This window comes from Danio rerio, chromosome 14, assembly GCF_049306965.1.
Source record: "Danio rerio strain Tuebingen ecotype United States chromosome 14, GRCz12tu, whole genome shotgun sequence".
In the NCBI taxonomy this organism is placed as follows: domain Eukaryota; kingdom Metazoa; phylum Chordata; class Actinopteri; order Cypriniformes; family Danionidae; genus Danio; species Danio rerio.
The window spans coordinates 12,772,501-12,793,805 of NC_133189.1; the positions used below are offsets into that span (position 1 = coordinate 12,772,501).

A 21,305-nucleotide genomic window follows, 5' to 3' on the forward strand; every position below is an offset into this window, starting at 1 on the left:
GATAATGTTAAGAAGAGGTTCTCCTATAGCAGGCAGCAGCTCTTTCAGTAATTTTGTTGGAATTGAGTCCAGCATACACGTAGCTGGTTTAGAGCTATTTATAATTTTTACTAACTCTTCCTGTTCTATGATTTTGAAGCAGTGTAGGTTATTATTATGATTCAATGAAATATTTACAGGATTTGGAGTATAAGCCGGTGCAGAAAGTTTGGCATTTCCTATTTTCTGTCTAAAGCCTTCTATTTTTTCACTGAAAAAATTCATGAATTCATTACTACTAATTTGCGGTGGAGTAGTTTGTTCCAAGGATGACCGATTATTTGCTAATTTAGAGATGGTGTTAAATAAAAATCTAGGATTGTTATGATTATTTTCTATCAGTTTGCGCAGGTGCTCGGTCCTGGCAGATTTTAGAGCCCTCCTATAGCTGGACATACTGTTTTTGTACGCAATTCTAAAGACCTCTAAATTAGTTTTTTTCCATTTACGTTCCAGGGCACGGGTTGCTGTTTTGAGCGCACGAGTATGACTATTATACCATGGTATAGTTTTAATCTCTCTGGCCTTTTTTAATTTGATGGGTGCCACAGTATTTAGTGTGCTAGTAAAGATGGCATCCATACTGCTGGTTACTACATCAAGATCATTTGAGTTTGCAGGTGCATTACGAAATAGAGAGAGATCAGGTAAGTTATTTATAAATTCATCTTTAGTTGACGGAACAATAGTTCTACTAGGGCGGAGTATTGGAGTGGGTTTGCTGATTTCAGGTAAACACAGCTTATATAGTAAGAGGTAGTGATCTGTAATATCATCACTTTGTGGTATAATGTCTACGTCAATAACCTCGATTCCATAAGACAGAATTAGATCTAATGTATGCTTTAAGCGATGGGTTGGACCCACAACGTTTTGCTTTATCCCAAGTGAGTGTATTAAATCCATAAACGTGCATGATTGCATTCATCAAATTTCCTTAAACTAAGCGTTCTAAAGTATGGCTGTATTTCAAAAGGATTCTGACACATTAACACTAAGCAGCCGCTTTACAAAACTTGCATTTAAGGGGGTAACACGTCAGACTTTATGAAACATTGGAGGGCACATGCTGAAAGGCAGAGGAATGCGCTGTCTTTGACTTCATTTACATGGACATCAATGCTCTGATTTTAATATGGTTAGGATAATACTCTTATTAAGAGTCTACCATGTAAACAGCAATTTCTGATGACCTTAAAAGACCAACGAGTCTCGAAATTCGGAGGTTTTTCTTTCTGTTCGCCATGCGGTATAAAATTAAAACAAAAGTCAAAAGTTAAAAATGAAACATACGAAATTGCATGAAACTCTGGAGGAAACTCTGGATAGTCTGGTGATGCCTGGTGAGTAATTGTTTTATACTGAAACTTGCCTTCAAAATGTGCTTCCTTGGTCTTATCCATATTTCTTTGCATGTTTACAACACATCGGCCACAACAGGAAATAAAAAAAAAACTGCAACTGCGTTAATTGCTTTAATTTTTTTGCGCGTTAAATATTTTAAATTATATATATATATATATATATATATATATATATATATATATATATATATATATATATATATATATATATATATTTGTTCATGTTAGTTAACGTTAGTTAATGAAAACACAATTGTTTATTGTTAGTTCATGTTAACTCGGTGCATTAACTAATGTTAACAAGCATGGTCTTAAATGTTAATAATTCATTAATAAATGTTCAGTTATGATTAATAAATGCTTTACATGTGTTGTTCATGATTAGTTCATGTTAGTAAATGCATTAACTAATGAACCTTGTTGTAAAGTGTTACTGAAAAAGCACTAAAGATGCAATTAGAGATTGTTTTACCAATCATAAAACACATACACAAACCACTTAAAATGAAAAATAAATAAATCTGTCAAGTAAGTGGTGGGTTATTTTGCTGTTTTAACCCCTGATAAACCAGAGACTAAGCTGAAGGAAAATGAACTAATGAGATCTGTCAAGTAAATGCATTAATCAATAACATTAAAATTGACATTAATTAAATCTTAACAATCTGTTGTCATTTCTGATATTTGGGATTTGTATTTTTAATGCAAGTAGAGCAATGTAAATATTGTAAACTAAGCTTGTTACATTCAAATAATGTAGTGTAAAAAACATTGTGAAACATCAATATCTATGCATTGTCCATTAATAAAAAAAAGTAATGTAATTTATTGAAGTAATATAATGTATAGTTTTATACATTGTTTATATTTTAAAACATAGCTTACATTAGCAAATAAAACACAAGGTAGGCCTACTGGGCAAAAATGGAATGTCTCTCAGACGCTTTGGGAAACTATATTCAAGACCAGGGGTCACCAATCCTGGTCCTGGAGGGCCGGTGTCCCTGCAGGGTTTAGCTCCATCTTGCCTCAACACACCTGTCTGGATGTTTTAAGTATACCTCGTAAGACCTTGATTAGCTTGTTTAGGTGTGTTTGATTAGGGTTGAAGCTAAAATCTGTAGGACACCGGCCCTCCAGGAACAAGTTTGGTGACCACTGCTCAAGACCATACTCAAGGTCTTGGTTCATCTCTTGTTTATCCTCATAGCATCCATGCTGGATAAAATAACAGCATCTTAATGAAATGGAGTTGTCTTTAATGTTTAGTAAATCGGACTCAAAGTAGTGCTGCTGCACCAACAACGTTATCAATGCATGCTACACTTCCGACTGTACATTTTGTTTTCTTTTTCTTATAATGCATTTAAGGGATGTAGGAAAGTTTTGAGGTAAGGGACATTTTCATCCAGGCTCATCCAGTTCATCAAACTTCATCTTTTAAAATCAAAAGTGGAATAAAACGCTCTCTTCATAAAAGCTGGCATATCAGTGCACTGTTACATTTTATTCGATTAGCGCCTCCTGATTGGTTCTTGGGATATAGCGGCTTTTGCTGTCAAAGACAAGTGGCATTTCGAAGCTTTGCAAACAAATGGTTTATTCTGAATGTGCTGCAATTTAGATGATTTGAAGCAAAAATATTTTGTTAAACATGCACTACGTGCCTAAAGCATTCACTCAATGTCAGTATCTCAATTTGGCAGAATTAGCGTTTAGCTGCTTTTTCATCTAAACTCTTCTTTTACACACACACACTTACACACACACACACACACACATATATATATATATATATATATATATATATATATATATATATATATATGTGTGTGTGTGTGTGTGTGTGTGTGTGTGTTTCTAATTAAATGTCTGGTGCATTAAGACGGGAGTAGTGTGTCCTAGAGGTGGTTTGTCAAGCTCGCTCACCTGCATGGAGCACACTCATGCATCATGCTGTTATGGGGTGCATTGTGTGAATGCTTTACTAAAAAGATAGGTCTTTAATCTAGTTTTGAATTAAGAGAGTGTGTTTTAGCCTTGGACATAATCTGAAAGGCTATTGAAAAATTTAGGGGCCATAAATAAGAAGGCCTGATCTCCTTTAGTGGATTATGCTATTCTGGGTTCTACCAGAAGCCCTGAGTTTTGAGATCTCAAAGAACGGGTTGGATTGTTGAGACAGAAACTCGATAAGTAAAACAGGAGCTAGATTATTTAAAGCTTTTTAAGTAAGAATAGATATTTTATAATCAAGACAAGCTTAACAGGCAGGATGAAATTGGGAAGATATGGTCACTACTACATGATTCACTGTATAGAAAGCCTTTTTAAAGTCTAAAAATACTGCTCCCTTGCTTGATCCAAACTGCTTTTTATCATATCTATAGTTACATCCCTACAAACATTGATTGGACAGCAACGTAACGTCATCTCCCCGGCCAAAAGGGGTCTTGGCAGGATGGCAAAAAATGGTGTAATATTGGTATATAGGTGTGAAGAGGGGATGGGAATGTGAGAGAGTTAAAACTATCTTTGAGTAAAAATGGGAGTTACCCAGGGATATAACTCTTTTAGAAAAGGACACACAGGTTCGTTTACCCTCAAAAAGGCACAGAGACGTGGGTAATTACAAAAGTACAAAAATATTTAATTTGATAAAACTGTAAGTTGTACTCGTTTTTAAAAGCACATCAAAAACTCCCACTTCATATTAAATAAAACAAAGAAAACAATATTCATTCATTTTCTTGTCGGCTTAGTCCCTTTATTATTCCGGGGTCGCAACAGCAGAATGAAACATCAACTTATCCAGCAAGTTTATACGCAGCGGATGCCCTTCCAGCCGCAACCCATCGCTGGGAAACAAGAAAACAATAAATAAACAAAATCAAAACACAGGATTGGAGGTTCCCACTGACTGGATACATGTAGACTGACTTTACCCCAGCACACGCACACATCACAGTCCACTTAAATCACGCTATCAAACACTCAGTTTCCCACAGCACATGATAAAGAAGCACTACCACCAGTTGTAAAAAGACCAGTCATCCACCGGGAGAAACCTCAGTTCCTGAAATAAATCAAAATTAAAGTAAAATTAAATTAAAATAACAAAGGCACATTATTAAGTGGGTCAAACCTGCTTTCTATGATCTGGTTGAGAGACAGCTACAGCTGTGATTACAACATCTCACTCTGAATCTAGACATCAATTGACACTCATTATCAAAATAATGATAATAATAAACAATAATAATAAACCCACAAAAAGAATATCTAAATAACAAAAACAAAAAGTAATGCTCTGCATAAAGTAGAGGCAAAACAAAAAGCAAACTATAAATAATATTCTCAAAACAAAAGCAGAGCACTACTAAAATGTTAACACAAATCAATATCTAAAACAAATGATTAAAGCGGATCGCAAAGCGGCACACTGGTGTTTAAAACGGGCAGTCCCCTTTAAACAGTTGCGTTGGTGGCATCCATGCCAGGTATAAACAGCCGTAGCACATGCCCAGATGACTTCCGATAACCACGGCAATAGCAAGGAATATGAAAGTTAATAAAGCGAATTATACAAGAGAAAAAGAGAAGGAAAGGGAAAATCCTAAGGAGGAAAAGGCACAAACAAAATCATTAAAATGGTCCTTTAAATGATCACACCAATCATAACAGTGCCTCACTTATCAATGGACGCACAAATCAGACGATTTACGAGCACTTGTTGGTCAGGTACAAAAATACACAGCGAGGTGCAGGAATTTATCTGTACGGCATGAGAAACGCAGGTTAAATGCTGCTAAACCCCATTACCCAGCCAGTTAAAAGCCATCACATACTTGCAATGGTGGACAGTCATCTAGCCACCACAGCCCAGAAAGATGCCACAGCCACACAATACACTATAACAATGCCAAAAGCAAAACTTAACGTTGGCCCATTAAAACAAATGAGAAATCAGTATCAGAAGGAGCACAAAGCCTCTACCTGTAGCCGCGAAGATGGACACCCAAACAAAGTGCAGAGTCGGATGTGACGGATTCCAAGGAACAACCAATTAGGCTTTAAAAAGGTGGTGCTACGTGCCGATTGGATGATGTCAATGTCAATCAGCTGCGCCGCACAATCACAATTTGGTTGATGCCAATAACAATCAGCTGCACTACATTGGCTGATTTATACCTGGGCAAGCTGGACTTGAGGAAATGCCCATGAAGTCATCTTCCAGAGGCTTTTAAGAGCTAAAATGAACCCCCAGAAAGGGTTACTGATTCCTGCTAATTGTGGCTGCCCATATGGGCATGGAATTAACGCCCTGGAAGTACTTTCCAGAGGATCTTAAAAGCTGAAATGAACTTCAGAAAGAGTGACTGATTCCCGGGTAAGCTGGGCTTGAAGAAAGGCCCTGGACATCCCTCTCTAGAGGCACTTAAGAGCTGAAACAAACCCTGGAAAAAAGGGTGACTGATTCCCAGGCGAGCTGGATTCACTGAAAGGCTCTGGAAGTCACTCTCCAGAGGCTCTTAAGTGCCCTCCTGGGCAAGCTGGACTCAAGAAAAGGCCCTGGAAGTCCTCTTTTAAAGACCTTTAAGAGCTGAAACGAACCACCCAAAAGGGTGATTGATTCCGGCTAATTGTGGCAGCCTGTTTTGGTATGGAAGAAACACTCTGGAAGTCCTTTCCAGAGGCCCTTAAAAATTTAAACAAACCAAAGAAAGGGTAACTGATTCCTGGAATCACCATGGAAGAAATGTCCTGAAAACTACTTTTTAGAGGTCCTTAAGAGCTTAAACAAACCCCAGAATGGGTGACTGATTCCAGGAAAAACTATTCTCAAGGTCCTTAAGAGCTTAAACAAACCCCAGAATGGGTGACTGATTCCAGGAAAAAACTATTCTCAAGGAAAGTTCCTGTAAGTCTCCTTCACAGGCCCTTAAAAGCTGAAACAATCCCCAGAAGGGGTGATTGATTCCTGGAAAAGCTGGACTCGAGGAAAATCTCTGCAAGTCTCTTTTCACAGGCTCTTAAATGCTGGAAAGAACCCCAGAAAGGGTGACTGATGCCTGGGCAAGCTAAACTCGAGGAAAGGCCCTGGAAATTGTCTTCCAGAGGTCTTTAAGAGCTAAAAGACCTCAAGAAAGAGTGACTGATTCCTGCTAATTGTGGCAACCCATTTGGGCATGGAAAAATGTCTTGAAAGTCTTTTACAGAGGTTCTTAAGAGTTGAAACAAAGATCCGAAAAGGGTTACTAATTCATGTTATTTATGGCTGCAAATTTTGGTATGAACGAAACACTAAAAGTCCTTTCCAGAGGTCTTTATGAGCTGAAACGAACCCCAGAAAGGGTGACTGATTCATACGCAAGCTGGACTCGAGGAATGACCCTGGTAGTCATCTTCCAGAGGCTCTTTAAGAGCTGAAACAAAACGCAGACAGAGTGACTGATAAACGGGCAAGCTGAACATGTGGAAAGACACTGGAAGTGTCTCCAGAGGCATTTAATAGCTGAAACAAACACCAGAAAAGAGTGACTGATTCCCACTTATTGTGGCAGCCTGTTTTGGTATGGAAGAAACATCATGCAAGTGCTTTCCGGAGGCCCTTATAAGTTGAACAGAACCCCAGAAAAAGTGACTGATTCTCGAGCAAGCTGGACTCGAGGAATGCCATTGGAAGTGCCTTTCCACAGGAGGCCTTTAAAAGCTAAAACGAACCCCAGACAGACTGACTGATTTTTGCTAATTGTGGCAGCCCATTTGGGCATTGAAAAAGCACCCTGGAAGTCCTTTTCAGAGATCCTTAAGAGCTGAAATGAGCCCCAGAAAGAGTAACTGATTCCCAGGCAAGCTGAACTTGGGAAAAGGCCCTGGAAGTCCCTCTACAAAGGCCCATAAGAGCTAAAACGAAACCTGAAAAGGGTTGCTGATTCCCAGTCAGGCTGGACTCAAGGAAAGGTCTTGGTAGTCCCTCTCCAGAGGCCCTTAGGAGCTGAAATGAACCCCTAAAATGGTGACTGATTCCCGGGCAAGCTGGACTCGAGGAAAGGTCCTGGAAGTCCCTCTCCAGAGACCCTTAAGAGCTGAAAAGAACCACAGAAAAAGTGATAGATTTTCATGCAAGCTGGTCTCGAGGAAAAGCCCAGCAAGTTTCTCTCCACAGGTCCTTAAGAGCTGAAATGAACCCCAGAAAGGGTGACTGATTCCCGGGCAAGATGGTCTTTAGGAAAGACAATGAAAGTCCCTCTATGCCCTTAAGAGCTGAAACGAACCCCAAAAAGGGTGACTGGTTCCCAGGCAAACTTGACTCAAGTAAAGGCCCTAAATGCCCTTTTCCATATGCCCTTAAGAGCTGAAATGAACCCCAGAAAAGGGTGACTGATTCCCGCCGATTGTGTCGAATGTTGAATCCTACCAGCCAGCACTACCTGAAGAACGTGACCTAGTACCCTGATTGCCTGGACCGGAAATCCCACTGACCTGTCACCTTGCCAGCACTGCCCTAGTTGTGAAAAGGGCTGGAGGTCAGGGCTCTGATTTGCAGCATACGCCGAAATGTGGTGGTGCATGAAGTGCGAACCAAGCAGGCAAAAGAAAGCAGGTTTATCTCCAAGTGCAGACTGGTAAGCTGCAACCAGACCACTAAAAAAATCCCTGCTCTTCTACTTTAGTTAGAGAACTCACCAGATGTCCTGAATGGGGGACAGCGGGTACATAGACTTGGTTGGAAAATATACTCACCATCCCCTTTCCAGATGTCCTGAATGGGAACATTGACTTTTTTTTTTTTTTGCTTTGGGGCACCAACGACTCACAGTTAATTCATTCATGTTATTTGATGTTAGAATTTGCTGGTGCTGATTAAATCTGTCTAATCGCTTTTTATGGGGATACTGCTATTGCCTGATCTGACAGCACTGGCAATTCATTGATTTTTGACTGGTTACCTGAGCTCCATCTCTGGACACTGCTGTGGCGTGTTCCACAATCGAATCATCCAGGAGGTCAAAGAGGCCTCCAGAAGTCTGGACGAGTTTGTCTATTTCATCAACATGAGTGTGACTCCTTGGCTCTGGGGGACACCTGTAATAAGCACTCACTCACCTCTTATTTTCTCTCTCTTTTTCTGCTTGTTCCATGGCAGATCATGACGCATAAGTACAACTGAGCCTTTGGCGCTGCCCAGTTATCTCTTAACAAAGAATAGTTCCAGAGGTTCTAGGACCTGCGGTCTGGTCTTCCTGGTGGAAGGCAGGCCACCTTTTTTTTACCTTAAGACCCAGTACCTGCAAATACCTGAATCAATATTTTCAAGCCATGTGGTCTAGCATGGGGATTCCAGGGAGACCAATTTTCACCGACACACGTGAATATGCATGTAATGTCCCTGGAGCCACATGACTGCCATTGGCTATGACCCTAAAAGGTTTTGTCTGTCTGTGTCTGATGCAGGCAAACAATGCATATTTCCCAGAGGATAGCCAGAAGGTGGCGCACATCATGTCTCATGACACCTCAACCTCAGATAAACTCTTCACACTTCACCTGGGCCCTCTGCAAGCACGTGTGCAGCACAGAGAGCTGTTTTAGATGCCAGCCTAAATGAGACTGTTCAGGTCTTTGCCTGGTTTGAATGGCCATCTGCCCTGTGGTCTAACTCTGGGTATTAGTAAGCGCCTACCGGGACAGTTATGTCCTTTGAACTGCATAAGTAGTCAGCCAATTGCTGCCTGGGAGTCGGGCTTGACTTCTTGGAAAAAAACTGATGCAGCAATGGCAGAGCATCTTAAACATCTATGGGGATACAAAGAAAATGATTCATACATTATTTATTTATATGCATATATTTTTCACTATTTTAAAATGATTTTTTCAACATTGCTGCGTGTTTTTATTAGTTCTGATACTGTTTCGGATGTTTTTTTTATTTGCCCAATTAAAAAAATGTGATTTCAAAAGTGTACAAATGTGTCATTGTTAAAATTACATGTGATTGCAATATTATAAAAACGTTCAGGTCTGACTGAATTTGTCCCTTTTAAGAACCTTAACTTGCCTATTACAATGTGCATGTAAGGGTTAATACAACACCTGAATTAAGCAGACACATATTAACGTCCAGAAGATGACATATTTAGATGTGCACACACTGTGTAGAAAAGATTCTACGGCCAGATGACATCAAAGACTTCAGTTGGATTTTCGTTAGTATCTGTTGACACAGACATAAATTAATATCAACCTGTGGAAACAGATGGGTTTTTGAAGTGTATTGCTCCCCTGTCATTAAAAAATATATCACAAATATCACAGTAAAAGAGGTATAACAGATTGCATATATGTGCATTAGCACTAATTAAACAGTTTACATGTGTTTTTTTGCCACATTACAAACATACATGGCAAGTTTTACATACACATTAAACTTGCAAAAGATACAGTGGAACAGGTCATGCCTCTGAGGGCACTGGATATATTTGTCTTTCCTGTACTTATTCTTCTGATACACTGAAAAGAAATATGTGCCTGCTGCCCATTGGTATCCATAGCTGTGCTGCCTGGCTCTTTTAAAAAAATACAAATACCAAATACGTAGTAATTATAACAAGTTGTGTTATAGTTGTAAAATAATGGGAGAAATTTTCATTGTTGGTACTTCACTAGGGCAGGGTTGTCAAACTCAGTTCCAGGAGGGCCACAGCTCTACAGAGTTTAGTTTCAACCCTTCTTCAACACACCTATGGTGAGTTGACACCGCATGATTTTCAAAATTGCTGGATCGCTGTTTTCACACTGTGTGATCATATGGGGTAGGATTTAGTTGCTGCTGTGTTCACACCGCATGATGAATCAGTGATATGACGGTACACGTTGAATGACTACACTGGAAACAATTGCTGAGGGTTTCCTCCTGGTGCTTCGGTTTCCCCCACAATCCAGACATGCGCCATAGATAAATTGAGTAAGCTAAATTGTCTTTAGTGCTTGTGTGTGAATGAGTGTGCATGGGTATTTCCCAGTGATGGGTTGTGGCTGGAAGGGCATCCACTGCGCAAAACATATGCTGGATAAGTTGGGAGTTCATTCCGCTGTGGTGGCGACCCCTGATTAATAAAAGGACTAAGCCAAAAAGAAAATGAATTAATTATAATTTCCTGAGCATTACAAATGAAGATAAGTAATAGAGTTACTGTCTGTTAAACAGGCATGTCCATACAGAGAACAAAATACAAAGCATCACAAAAGTATGTTTTATACAATGTTTTTAATTGCTTACAGGGAAGTTTGCCAAAACATGCAACTAAAATTACACAACACAGTAGAATATTGTGGGCAGACATCCCCAAATAAAATTATTAGAAGCACAAGAAAAATGTATAGTCACACCTTAAATCAGCCCTCATTGCAATAATTGCTTTGATAATAATTAAACTTTACGTTTTCTATAAATAGAAATTACAGCCCAGAAAAAAAAACACTGCACATTGTGGTAACAGTGCCAGAAAGTTCTAGTGCTGCACAAATAATATTAATAATGTTAAAAGGTTTGTCTCTTAGAGATGTACATCGGACAGTAGCTTGAGTTGAGTGTAATCTGAGTTTATTTCAAATTTATTTTCATTAATTAAAACAATACTGTCTGGAAAAATTTTAACAACCTTATCTTTTGTAGATCATCATGTACATTTAGAACACCAAGACATTAAGAACAAATAAAACTATATAACATTAGTAACAATATAAAGTATAACAACAGAACCATAAATATATTTTAATACAAATTTCTTGTGTTTGTGGTTCATGTTGTTTTTATTACTGTAAAATCATTGTACTCAACCCATGCTCATTCTGATTATGTACCCCTATATACAGTACATTTATAGTGAGCGCGAAATATGTCCCAGGAACTTTTTTTTTTGTTTTTGTTTTTTGTTTAAGCAAATCTGCCAGAGGCCACTGTGTAAGCTTTTTGAGATCTCAACTTTTTCTCGCAAGTGCCATTCGTGCCTGCTTTTCTCACGTAAATCCAAAAGAGGCTGCTGTCGACTGACAGGTGGATAGAGTGACCACCCTCCTCTTTCCCTAAACCTAACCAATAGTGCTTTAAAAATTACAGATTGACCAGCTCCTACCCACTTCCTTAAACGAAACTGACAGTGCTTTTAAAAGCAATCCAGGAAAAAAAAGCACTCGCTGCCACCAGATTTTTACCACATTTTCAGATTTTACCACATTCTCACCCTGTTATTTACTTGTTTATTTAAATTTTTTTTTTGGCTATTTTTTTGTCATACCTGCTTTCTGGAACCATTCTTCGCCGGACGTGAACCCCGTCGACACAGTACACATAACTGCTCTGCATCTCAAATTTTCCAATGTATGGCATGAGCCACTGCACGACCTGGAAACAGCAAAAAAGCTGTCCACATGGAGGGAAGCGGTCTGCTGGTAAGCGTGAAAAGGAGCGGCATCTTACCAATCATAGCGTTCGTTTTAAAGACGAATACAGCCATACATTTATCTGGCTACATAGTTCGTGATCTCTAGAAATGTATATAGGGCTACATTTTCAGAATGAGCTTAAAGTACTAGTACTGATAGGACTAGTTGGGGATTTTTGTGCTATGAAAAGCCCTCTAACCTGATCAATACTAATGAATCAATACTTGTTTTCCTCATCAGTGTCGTGAAGAATTAAATCATTATTGATTGTATTCTCTTGAGCACATGCAGTTTTATTGTGGGATTGTGGGAAAAGGATTTGAACAGTGAAAATGACTCAATGCAGTCATTGCACAAGTTTTAATCACACATTAAACTACCAAGTATAATAGCAATGCACAATTAATGTCACAGACACGAACATGAACAACAAATTCACTTCACACTATTAAATGATTGTTTTAAGAACATGCAAATCTGTATTGTGCATAAATGCATTTCTAAAAACGTAGCCCTAAAATGTTTCCATATACATTTCTAGAAAGTACCAAATAAGTCCCAGGAGGTACTTTTTTTTTTTTTTTGCATTTTTTGGTTTTGCGAATCCACCAGAAGCCACTGTGTACGCGTTTTGAGATTTCAAACTTCACCCGCGAGTGCCATTCCTGCCAGCCTGTCTCATATAAATCCATCAGAGGGCGCTGTCGTCTGACTGACTAATCACTCTCCTCCTTCCCTAAACCCAACTAATAGTGTTTTCAAACACACCGTTAATCAGCCTACCCGCTTCCCTTACCCCAACCACCAGTGTTTTCAAAAGCCCTCATGTCCGCCTGATTTTTACCATGTTTTCAGATTTTACCACATTCTCAACCTGGTATTTACTTCTTTATTTTATTTTTGGCCTATTGCTTCTGTCTTACCTGCTTTCTGGAACCATTCTTTGCCGAACTCAAACCCCTGTTGTCGCTGTCAACTCTTCTCTGCATCTTAAGTCCACCAATCTACGCGGCGAGCCAAACTGGACAAACTGGTAACAGCAAAAAAGCCGTCCATACAGAGGTAAGCGATCAGCTGGCAAGAGCAAAAAGGAACAGCATCATACTGCCCCGTAGCATTTATTTTAAAAACAAAATGCAACCATACGTACCTCTGGCTACATAATTTGCGATTTCCAGAAATGTAAATAGGGCTACGTTTTCAGAATGAGCCTATGTTGCAACAATGAATTCATTGCACAGGCCAGTTTTTTTTCTGTACAGCCCTTCCGCTACAGTAAATTATCCATTTTCTTTCTACATGGAGATGAGGGAGTGTGTTTTACCAAAATCTCTTCCTGGCACAGTCTACTCACTTGGCAGCCATATTTGCATAACCAGTCAGCTCACCCAAGACTGTTCTACCAAGATAAATAAAGGAATCCTGATCTCAAAAATTGTTCACTGAACACTTATCTAATTAACAAAATAAATTAGTTAAAATAATCAGAAAAAAAGAAACTCATAAAGGTTGGAAACATGTAAACAGTAAATGATAACATGTCCAATTATATCTCTTTAATTTAGCTTAATTTTTTACCTGCTTTCATGCAACCGAGTCAGGGCTAAATTCAGTCAGGATATCTTGAAAATCCCAGCTTATTCCCTTATCTTGCTTTTGTGCAATAACCCTTAGCTGTGACCAGCGATGGGCAGTTTTCCACGTGACAACCATTATCTATTTAGCCACATTATCTAGATGTGCACAAAATCTTGCTTTAGATAATAAATCAACACTTTTTACCAATTTGTTGAGTTCACAAACATTAATTCATTCATTTTCTTTTCAGCTTAGTGTCTTTATTAATCTGGGGTCGCCACAGCGGAATGAACCGCCAACTTATCCACCATATGTTTTACGTAGTGGATGCCCTTCCAGCTGCAAACCATAACTGGGAAACATCCATACATACTCGATCACACACATACACTATGGCCAATTTTAGCTTAGGGATAGGGACTTGTGGGGGAAACCGGAACATACCAACTCCAAACAGAAATGCCAACAGACTCAGCCGGGGCTCGAAATAGTGACCGTCTTGCTGTGAGGCAACCCACTACGCCGCAGTACTGCCCTGAGCATACAAACAATTTTGAGAATACTTAATTTTGGGTTCCCAGTACTGGATTGTGGCTGAAAGGGTAAAACATATGCTGGATCAGTTAGCGGTTCATTCCGCTGTGGAAACCCCTGATGAATAAAGGGACTAAGCTGAAGGAAAATGAATGACAGAATTTTGGGTAAACCCAAATTTAAGCTGTTTACATTTGTGTTGTTTTTTGACAAATTTTATTATTTGTTTATTTATTGTAATCTGTGCCACACAGAGGTAAACTGTAAAAGAACATACACACAAGGCATTTAATCAAGAATGTCAGATTATTATATATGGTAGAACGTCAGATTATAAAATAAGCCACCTGTGATTTTAACCCCTTAATTGTCACTGTTCCAGAGAGGTTTTTAAAACAGTAACATAAGGCCAATGACGGTGTACTGTCAATCACTGGTCACAGAACTCATAAATCCACCATAAAAAACATTTGTAATAAAACACCATAAAACACAAACAATGAACTTTCAATCACTGGGTGACGCATGCTCATAAATTTTAGACACAATTCAGACTACTGATAAAAAACACTTCTGTTAAAATCACGTACATTAACAAGGGACATTTGCACATTTATATATAGTCATTCTAAAGTGAACCATGAAGGTAAGAGTGGGTAAAGGATAGAAAGTAGGGAACAGAAAACAAATGTGAAGGAAGGTGAGGACAGAAAGCTTTCCTGCAGCTTCACTTTGTGTGAGTTTGTCTTGTTAATATGTGAAGAGTTAAAGGCATCAGAGATTGCTTGCAGTCTTACAATACAAGAACAACAATAACAAAAAGCATAATAAAAGATGTCATTCACAGCATACATTATGACAGGCGAATGTCTATAGTTCTTCACTTTCATAAAGAGGGGCAGTGTGCTGAACAAGAGGGTCAAGGCACAGTGTGGAAAACTGGTTTACGATGGGAAGGTTTTTGAGTGGCCTAGCAGGATGGGTTGTCTTGTTCAATCGCGCTAGAAGAAAAGGGGTAATTGTTGTTTAAAGTTGAAATTACATCAGAATTCATAGTATTTTTTTAATATAAAATATTATAGATGCTTTATCCAAGCACACAATGAATCAAACTTTAATCAAAATAAATTTGTGTGCATATTTCAATGGCAGCTTTTTTCAAATGTATCCATATACTATAAGGTCAAACAACAGATGTTTTGTATATTTTAATAAACTTTAAAATAAGCGGTTTGTTTACAAATCTAGAAGTCATGTCTCCATCGTAATTTATGTGATGAAGAGCTGTGGTAATGTGATACAACAAACAATTCTCAAAACATAAAAAAAGGTAAACACATTAAGTGTACTTACTGGCTACGTCAAGCCTGGCATTGCACGTGGACATTCCTGCTTCATTAATAGCGGAAACAGTATACCAGCCAGCATCAGACTTCATCACTGGGTTAATGACCAGGCACTGCTTTCCTGAACTGTCCTGAGAAAGACTGACACACCAAACAAACAAATCATATCCAAATAAAAAAAAAATTAATTCTTTAAAAATTTATTCTAGCACACACAAAATTTATTTTATTTTTTTTATGTTTTGGACTGAAAGCATATTCAAGCAAATCACAACTTTTGGCACACTCTGATCTCGTACCATATATACTTGTAGACTGCAAGGTCTGTGACATTGTTTACATGGTAATTGCATACATTTTATTTTTCAGGTAATCAAATCCTTGAATTTGATTGTACATTTTTTTTTGCAGGGATTCTGATTAATGTAAGTATGTAATGTCTAAATAAACAAGAAATAATGAAAAAAAAAATTGTGTATACAAATGAGATTCAGCATGCCTGTGTGCTGCTGCTAGAAGTCAACCAACTCCTCTCAGACTTTTTTTCAGCATGTCTCTCTCATTTAAGCCTTCCACAATTTACAACTGGATTACATTTCAGACCTTGAACACTGCATAAACAAATGCTACAATAGACTTTGCTCCATGGATGCTCTCAAAAGACAAAAAACACACATTGTGCTCAGCCACTTCATTTAATTCTTTTCCATTACCCACATCATCGACCCCTCCCTATGCTGTACTGAGGCAAGGGACAAACTTACATCCATAAACAAAATTGGACTGTAAGTAAAAAAAATAAAATAAAAAAATGTCCCTAAGCTAGCAACCATTAGGTCGATCAGCTTGAAATTTGGTATGCTATGTCTTTGTCCATGGAGACATTACATCATGGCTTCCATTAGCCAATTAAAATTTGAGAACCTAATAAACAAGGTTAATGACTGCCAATCGGTATGAAACTCGATGCATGTATGATGCATGGTTTTAGAGGCTTGTAAAAATGTCACCACTAGGGGTGGTTTTTCATGTGTTGTAGTGTTTACCGGTTGCATACTACCCAACATTTCGCAAAATACATAATGTATGTTAGGCCTACTTATACTGAGCACTTTGACAACTGCTGTCACTCAAACTGTTTATAAAAATGTATCAATGTTTGAAAAATCTACTAGAAAAATCTAGTCCGTTTTTTTTTTTTTAATCAATCGCCAAAAAACAGCATTGTAAGATCTCTAGACTGCCTAGATCAATAATAATAATAAAAAATAGCTGTAACAAGGTGTTTGTTTACGTGCACCTACATGCATTTTAAAAAATGAACAACAAATACCTCATTCTCGTATGGTCAATACGCAGCATTTCTTTGTCTTTCTTCCAGTATAGCTGAGGGCTTGGAGATGCATTCACTTTACATTCTAACCTAACAGCATCACCCTCCATTGCATGTGAGTTCTTCATCTTCACTACAAATGTAGGAGGACATAATTGTTCCTGAGCTGAGGAAATACAGTGAACAATTTGATTTGTATAAGAATCATCAAGAAACCATTGTAACATTTATTGCAGCATGTTTGCAAAATGACAAAATCTGTTAATTTTCTAAAAATACTTTCGCAAGGCAATTGAAAGAAATAAAGAAAATAAACACAAATAAACAAATGCATTGTTTAGTCATGCTTAATCATTCTAAACAGTATACTGATTGGGGAAAAAAAACTGTTTACCAATCACATCCAAATGTAGGGAGAATTGGCTCTGTCCAGCACGGTTCTTTGCAATACATTCATATAAACCCGCATGATGAATGGTTACAATCTCAATAATGAAGGAGTGGACACTTTTCTCACACACCAGCATCTTATGATAGTCATCAGGTCGAATGGGTTTCCCATCCAGATACCAAGATATATCTGGGGTTGGCAAACCTACAACCTGCAGAAAAAAGAAGAAAAGCAAAAATGCTATATTATATATTTTATATATTAAAAAACTACATTTTCAGGCAATTAAATAAAAAATGTACTCAAGGACATATACTTATAAGAGCAGGAACGTTGCAGTGAGATGTTGCATATCTTGCAAACACTGCAGTTAAGATATATGCATAGAGGTGATATTATTATATTAGTAAAAAGAATGATAACTGCCTTAAAATCAATCCTGCAGAATCGTCCCTCTTCAACAGTAACATCTTGAGGCACTTGTATAAAACGAGGAGCAAAACATTTCTCTTGGATGGTAGAGGCTTCTGTACTGTCCCCCCCTGATCGTTTTTTTCTTGACCTACACAAGAAAAAATGGAAATAAGTGAATGAAACCAAAAAATAAAATCTAATTTACTTAATCAAAATGACAAATATACCAATATCTTGCTTATATCTGAACTATTTTATATGCTTAGCTTAGATACACATTTTGAGTTTTCAAAATTATTTACCCCCTTAACAGGAGATTGTTAATCTGCACTCTATTGCTTTTCTTACAGTTTTGAATTTGAAAGACTAAATTTCATTCATTCATTTATTTTCTTTTCGGCTTAGTCCCTTTATTAATCTGGGGTTGCCACAGCAGAATGAATCGCCAACTTATCCTGCACGTTTTATGCAGCGGATGCTATTTCAGCTGCAACCCATCTCTGGAAACATCCATTCACACTCATACACTATGGACAATTTAGCCTACCCAATTAACCTGTACCGCATGTCTTTGGACTTGGGGAATCCGGAGCACCCAGAGGAAACCAACGCGAACACAGAGAGAACATGCAAACTCCACACAGAAACGCCAACTGACCCAGACGAAGCTTGAATCAGTGACCTTGTTTTGAGGCGACAGCACTACCTACTGCGCCACCGCGTCACCCTGGAAGCTAATTTTTTAAACTGAAATATTTATAAACTAAAACAATCCTTTTTGAATATTATACATCATATTTTTTAATAAAACTGAATATTTTGGAAGTGAATTCTGGAAGGTGAATATGAAGTATTGAGTTTAGTTTTTGAAAATGTGTGTGAAATACTTTTAGCTGAAATATTCACAGCTTAAATAAAAAGCTGTGTTAAACTTCAGGACCTTAAAATACAAATCCTGGCAATTCAAGTCCTTAAAATGCAAACACTTGTTAATTCAATGCATTGTTTTAAACTTGTAAACATGAAAATTTCAAGTTTATTTTTTGGTCAAATCAGTCCAAAAAACATTTCTGTTTTTATTGCATAGTTTCTGAAATAAAATAAAACACAACAAAACAATCATCTATAGCTTTTGTGAAATATTTTGATTTGGCTAAATCTGCTCAGCTTTATACACACTGTTAACCCTTACTGTAGATTATGCAGTAAATAACTGTAAAATAGCCAGTGTTTTGCTGTAATAAAAGGAAACAGTATTTTACTGTAAAAGGAGCAGGATTTGTATGAAATTTTGTAGTGCAAAGAATAAATTACAGTAATTTACTTTATGTATCCATTACAGATAGTTACTGTGATAATAAATGGTAAATTACTGCTCAACCATTATTACCCCATGTACTCTGATGCTTTCTGTTGCTAAAATATATATATATATATATATATATATATATATATATATATATATATATATATATATATATATATATATATATATATATATATATACTTCTCAGTTTCGGTATATGTATGGTCAGTATTGAGGAGAAAGTGAGACAATGCATTGATGATAAGCTAAATTTCTCTGCAGACATCTTTGTGTTTTCTTTGGTTCCTTTTATGTTTTTAACATTGAGTACCAGGAGTCAACCAATGTCAATGTCACAGAGCTAATTAAAAGGTAAAGATATCGACGAGATGCATTTAAAGGCAAAAATATTCACACAGAGCAACCAAATTATCACAATCATTTTATAACTTTGTTTACTTCAATATAATTAATCGAATTTGCCTAGTTTAGCCTATAGTTAAGCTTTTAAATGGCACTTTAAGCTGAATATTAGTATTTTGCTAATTAACTAGTAAAAATGTGTTATTTAAAAAATATGTTAAACAGCACGTACATACATTTTCGCAGAGACTCAATGAATTTGTTTGGAAAACTTCAAATGAAGTAGGTAAAAATGGCATTAACAGTATAGTATAAAGACTTTCCTAAATAAATGTATTAATCAGGTTATTTGTTTTTTATTATTATTATTACTACAGGTTTGGAACAACATGAGGATCAGAATATTTATTTATTTTTTATTTTTTTGCTTTGGATGACGTTTGTATATTGTTTGTATATTATTGTTTTTATTCAATGATATGTGCATGATTGTGATAAATGTAGGCAATTCCTTTGAAAATATGCTACAGTATGTACCAAGGATGTCAAACTCCTGGAGGGCCGCAGCCCAGCAGAATTTAGTTCCAATCCTGCTTCAACACACTACCTTTAGATTTAGTTTGATCAGGTGTGTTTAATTAGTATAACTGCACTGTTACTCTGTAGATTGTGCAGTAAATAACTGCAAAATAGCCAGTGTTTTGCTGTAATAAAAGAAAACATTTATTATTTATTAACACATTATTTTACTGTGAAAGGAGTAGACTTTGTATGAAATTGTGTAGTGCAAAGAATTAATTCCAATAAATTCTCTGATGGTTTATGTTGCTATTTATATAGACGTGCATTTTAAAGGCAGAAAATAATGATTTAGGCATCACCATACACTCCCACAGGCTGTCTGTCCTATTCTAAACACAAAGGTGTTAGAAATAGTTTTCAGAAAATGCTGGCCCTTTAAGGGAGCCAGGCGTTTGATTTGTTTACTGCTGAGTGCGCTCTATTCTCTGTCCATCAATTCAGATGTAGAGTCTGATATGTTTTAGGCTTTAAATAAGAATCTATAATGAGTAAGTAAAATGTGTTCAAATGTTTTTGAGGGTTTCTAAAATAAGGCTGTGTTTTAAGTTATATTGTTGTTATCTTGAACTGTGTACTTGAAAGCTACATTGTTAGCTAGTTAGCCTCTCCTCATATAACTTCTTACATTACTTTTGTTTAAGTATTTATTGGATATTGCATACTGCCATAATGTACAGATGCTAACAGTTGTATGTATCTTTCTGGCAACTAAGCCAAAAATAAATTCCTTCATCTCAGTAAGGTAACTTGTGCACATCATCACAGGGAATCACAAAAACATGATACACATAGCCATCCACACACAAAAGCTCCACTGTCCGGTCCCAGGTTGTGAGTTTGTTGCTAAGTATTTTTCAGAGCAGTGTTTCCACCTATGAATTTATATTAGAAACAATAATAAAGTTTGTTGTCATGAGATAATTATAACAATAAAAGATTGGATCCTTTGGTTTTTCGGTGTTGCCAACTTTATTTTTTATAATTACTTACTAAACTTTTTATTGAGATTTAACACAGTTTTTAATTATTTAAAACTTTAAACTTTAAAATAATTATGTTGTGTTTTTTGCTGTTCATTTGCTGATCTACCTTCCTGCAGATTTTAGTTGCTATTCATTTCAAACACACCTACAGTAAACCAATTAATTAGGACCTGAACACCACTTGATAATTACAGGCAGGTGTGTTTGATATGGGTAGCAACTGCCATCTGCAGGAAGGTAGATATCCAGGAACAGGATTGAGCACCACTGCTGTATACCATGGGGGTCAAACTCCAAGTTCCTGGAGAACTGCAGGGCAGCAGAGTTTAGTACCAACCCTGCTTCAACATTACCTGTAGATTTCTAACAAGCCTTAATTAGTTTGATCAGGTGTGTTTAATTAGAGTTACAGCTTAAAGTCCCGGTCACACTGCACTTTTTCTCCCTATAGACTTCCATTCATACGCATGTGAGTACTGCAGACCTGGAAAGATAGCTCATGCGACAAATTTCATAATTCGCAGCATTGGAAAGTTCAAGCTTGGAGAACGCTGACATGCGAAATCACATCATGTGATTGCTTGATACCAATCAAAGATCAAAACATGACCTCTCTGGCTTGC

At 37.2% G+C, this 21,305-nt stretch overlaps 1 protein-coding gene across 4 annotated transcripts in view; it reads right to left on the reverse strand.

Moving 5' to 3' along the window:
* Window positions 1–10,655: 10,655 nt before the first annotated feature.
* The window catches only part of myot (myotilin), an 85,191-nt gene continuing 74,541 nt past the window's right edge, over window positions 10,656–21,305 (reverse strand). For all 4 annotated transcript variants that reach the window (XM_073922577.1, XM_073922576.1, XM_073922580.1 and 1 more), the window contains 8 exons: window positions 17,461–17,596; window positions 17,038–17,245; window positions 16,644–16,809; window positions 15,318–15,451; window positions 14,312–14,965; window positions 12,658–13,769; window positions 11,857–12,598; window positions 10,656–11,417 (listed from right to left, as the gene is read on the reverse strand). In XM_073922577.1, coding sequence (XP_073778678.1) covers window positions 14,835–14,965; window positions 15,318–15,451; window positions 16,644–16,809; window positions 17,038–17,245; window positions 17,461–17,596 — 775 coding nt within the window. In that variant the 3' untranslated portion in view covers window positions 10,656–11,417; window positions 11,857–12,598; window positions 12,658–13,769; window positions 14,312–14,834. The remainder of the gene's footprint in view (window positions 11,418–11,856; window positions 12,599–12,657; window positions 13,770–14,311; window positions 14,966–15,317; window positions 15,452–16,643; window positions 16,810–17,037; window positions 17,246–17,460; window positions 17,597–21,305) is intronic.